The sequence below is a fragment of the Impatiens glandulifera genome, chromosome 6 (genome assembly GCF_907164915.1).
Source record: "Impatiens glandulifera chromosome 6, dImpGla2.1, whole genome shotgun sequence".
NCBI classification, from domain to species: domain Eukaryota; kingdom Viridiplantae; phylum Streptophyta; class Magnoliopsida; order Ericales; family Balsaminaceae; genus Impatiens; species Impatiens glandulifera.
The window spans coordinates 2,438,255-2,441,809 of record NC_061867.1 but is presented as its reverse complement, the minus strand read 5'-3'; the positions used below and the strand labels follow the sequence as shown (position 1 = coordinate 2,441,809).

The window sequence follows — 3,555 nt, the reverse complement described above, 5'->3', positions numbered from 1 at the left end:
GATCCACGAGCCATTAGTATTTTCTACACTCAATTTAACTAGGGAGAGATCAAAGCTCATTTATATCCAATGAGTCTGGTCTCTGGAGGAAAATAAAACTTCTTTTGAGAAGATTTTCTCAAAGAAAGAAGTTGACTCACTTAAGAAGAAACGTAATCCTCAGTTTTTGTCAAAATGTTTTGAGTGGATGTTAGTGGAAATAGATGATTCTAACTTGAGAAATTTATCTACATTTTGAGAGGAAAGATTGTAGCATCAATAAATTTTGGTTTCAAGTATTGTAAGCATGAGAGTAGTGGGTGACGAAAAGGCTTGTTAGCTAGACCGAAACATAGATAAAATTTGGTTCAAACTAGACCGAAAAATATTATTAAACAATTACAAACTAAACAAAAATCTATCTTTTCATTTTTTCTCTTTACAAACCCAAACAAAAATACAAATTTCCCTCTTCCTTATGTTTTCTCCCATTTTTCTTTACAAACCTACAAACCCAAACAAAAATATGTTTCTTTCATTTGTTTTCTTCCCATTTCCCTTTAAATCTGTTTGTGAATCTGTTCTCAAATCGTTATTATTCATAACTGATATCCTGATATCCTTAATAGAACAATTTTAATTTTCTAGCATATGAAAAAAATTAAAAATATGAAAAAAAATCGGATCAGCAAGTATCCGGTTGGCCGATCCGATCCAGTATTTTCGGATCGGATAGTGGTCGGATACCGAATCGAATACATATCACAATTTTTGAAAAAAATAAAGGCGAATATCCGATCCGAAATACCGGATCGGATAGGTTTGGCCACCCTAATGACAGCTAATTCCGAACACGTCGTGTCTTGATAAATTTCAGGTAGGTTGACCTTAAACCTAGATTGTCCCAATTTAGACACAAACCTTAAACTAGCTTAGCTGTTTTTTTGGATATCCTAAATTTCCGTGGCAACTTGTTTCGGCGGCTGCGAGAAACCCTAGCTAGAAGTCGAACCCCCTTCTTTCGGCGGCTGCCATTTGAGAAATTAACCCTAGCTCGATCCCCCATTTTCTTCCTTCTCGTTCGTTGTTTGACTTCTCGCTGCTCTAGATCCATCAGAGTGTATCTATCAAAGGAAGCTTCTAGAAATTGAAATTAATCTGTCTTCATGGAGGTAAATTATTGATGAGAATTTCAGCTCTTTTCTTCAATCTCTAGATTTTCTTTGATCCTTTATGTTTATGTTGTTTGTTTTCTTTTTATCTGAAAACGAAATAGATGGGAAAGCAATTGAACTTAGGGCAAGACATCTTTGAAGAAAAACGTGATCTTGAACAATGGGTAGAGGGGTGTAATGATGCTTCTAATTTTTCAGCTTTCATGAAGCTTAAGAGGATGTTTGCTGATGTTCTGTCGTCATTCTTAAATGGTTTCAGTACAAAGCATGCTTCCCTGCCCATTCCGCCATTGTTGGAAGATGGGAATGAGGTAGATTTGTTTAAGCTTTTCTTAGTTGTGAGAGGAGAAGGTGGGTATGAACAAATTTCAGAAAAGAATTCTTGGAGTGAGGCTGCTGGAGAATGTGTTTTAGGTGATCAAATGGGGGATTATGTGAAATTGGTGTATGAGGAGTACTTAGTCAACTTCAATAAGTGGTTAGAAGGAGACTTTATCGAAGTGAATTTATTTGATGAAGAGTTTAACCAACTTTCGCAAGAACTGAAGAGGGGCATTCAAGGTTTAGTTGTTAGGAAACAAGACCCGATCATTAAGGATAAAGACGAAGTTGATTCGAGTGAGAGGAGACGTGATCCTCAATCTTTGTCGAAAATGCTGGAATGGATGTTAATGGCTGCGAGGAAAATAGATAGTCCTAAGATTGGGAGAATTCCTCCACCCTCACAATGGAAGGATTATAGTCTCGATAAATTATGGTTGCAAGCATTGTCAGCAAGAGAATCGTTGGTGACTAAAAGGCTTGTTCGACATAACATAAAGCAAACTATATTCCAGGTATATTCATGTTCTTAGATTTTTTGTTTTAATTTGATATAAAATATTTTCTGTAATATGTGTCCTCTTTATAACTTTTAGAATGTACACAAATTGTGTAAAATCGTTGCACGTCATCTATTTGTTTACATAGCAACACACAATTTAGGCACAATCTAGGTTTCAATAATTGATTTAAACTAGATTTTGTGTATTTTAAAACAAATGTACATTGCATATAGTTGTTTAAGAAAATACACACATCTTGATATATTGATCACTAAAGATATCATTTAAGACATAATAATTACCTACTGTTTTAAAAATTATTTCAAATATTTTAGATTTAAAAATTTACTCTAAAGTTTGGAAATAACTCAAAACTCAATATTAAACTACCTTGTAGACAAGTGAGAGAAATCTCATTTATTAATTATGTTTAGATTATCCTATTAATTTTTAAAAGAAAACTACATACAAACAGAAAAAATCTTATTAAGTCTATATATATATATATATAGTTTAATTATTAGGAACTTATTCTGAATTTTAATAATACATTAGTCTTCCTCACACATTTTTCAAAAAACTACAAATAATACTTTGTTCATAAAAAAACATCAACAAAGAATATATTTTTCTCTCTTTTTAAATATAGTATCTAGGTTTGTATATGTTTCATCTAACCTTTTCAAATAGTAGTAATATAAAGTAATTTGTAATTTTTGTTTGAATACTTGTAGAAGAAGGTGAAAGTAAATTCTTCTATGTACGAAGATTTTACGGATCTCAATCAACGGTTAAAAGAGAAGTATAATTGTAGCGATAGATTGTTTTCTTTCCCCGAGTGCCATATATTTGCATGTGACTATCCATGCACATCATCTCACGGCAGAGTTATTAATCACGTCGAGGCGTCTAAAAAGAGTTTTCAAAAGCTTAGAAGGACAAGGACATATCCTACTAAAAAGGAAGATACTCCTAAAATGATTAATTTGAAAGACCAAGGTAAGCGTATCGGCCCGCTCTATCAAGCTCAAATTTTCGAGTGGACTGAATGCACCAACTCTGATAACACATCCGACCCAAAATGGCTAGGCAACACATATTGTGTGCCTGAAGTTGAATTTGATACTTATTATGCTGTTGGTAAAGGGAGGGGTCATGAAATATGTGAATGCGAACAACCAGGTTCAATTTTCTGCACCAAGTTTCACATTGCGGAGAAGAGGGTGGAACTAAAACGCCAAATTGGCTCATTGTTCTATGATTGGAAATTTGATAGAATGGGTGAGGATGTTTCGCTTTCTTGGACAAGAATGCAAGAACAAAATTTCAACAATATAGTAAAACAGAGTAATTCATTAACTAAGAAATTCACGTTAAAGTTATTTCCAAACAAAACTTGGGAAAACGTGGTAAGTTATTATTTTAACGTGTTCATTCTTCGTAGTAGAAGATTTCAGAATCAAATTACTTCGAATGTGAAAGAATTGGACAGCGACGATGAAGGAAAATATGACAGCACTATATTTGATGATGGAAACATGGAGTCACTAGATTTTACCTTATTTGATATGCCTTGA

At 33.4% G+C, this 3,555-nt stretch overlaps 1 protein-coding gene across 1 annotated transcript; it reads left to right on the top strand.

Moving 5' to 3' along the window:
* Positions 1 to 1,290: 1,290 nt before the first annotated feature.
* LOC124941631 (AT-rich interactive domain-containing protein 2-like) lies at positions 1,291 to 3,555 on the top strand. The gene is made up of 2 exons (XM_047481976.1): positions 1,291 to 1,990; positions 2,713 to 3,555. The coding sequence occupies exons 1-2, from the start codon at positions 1,358 to 1,360 to the stop codon at positions 3,553 to 3,555; spliced, it is 1,476 nt and encodes a 491-aa protein (XP_047337932.1). The 5' UTR covers positions 1,291 to 1,357.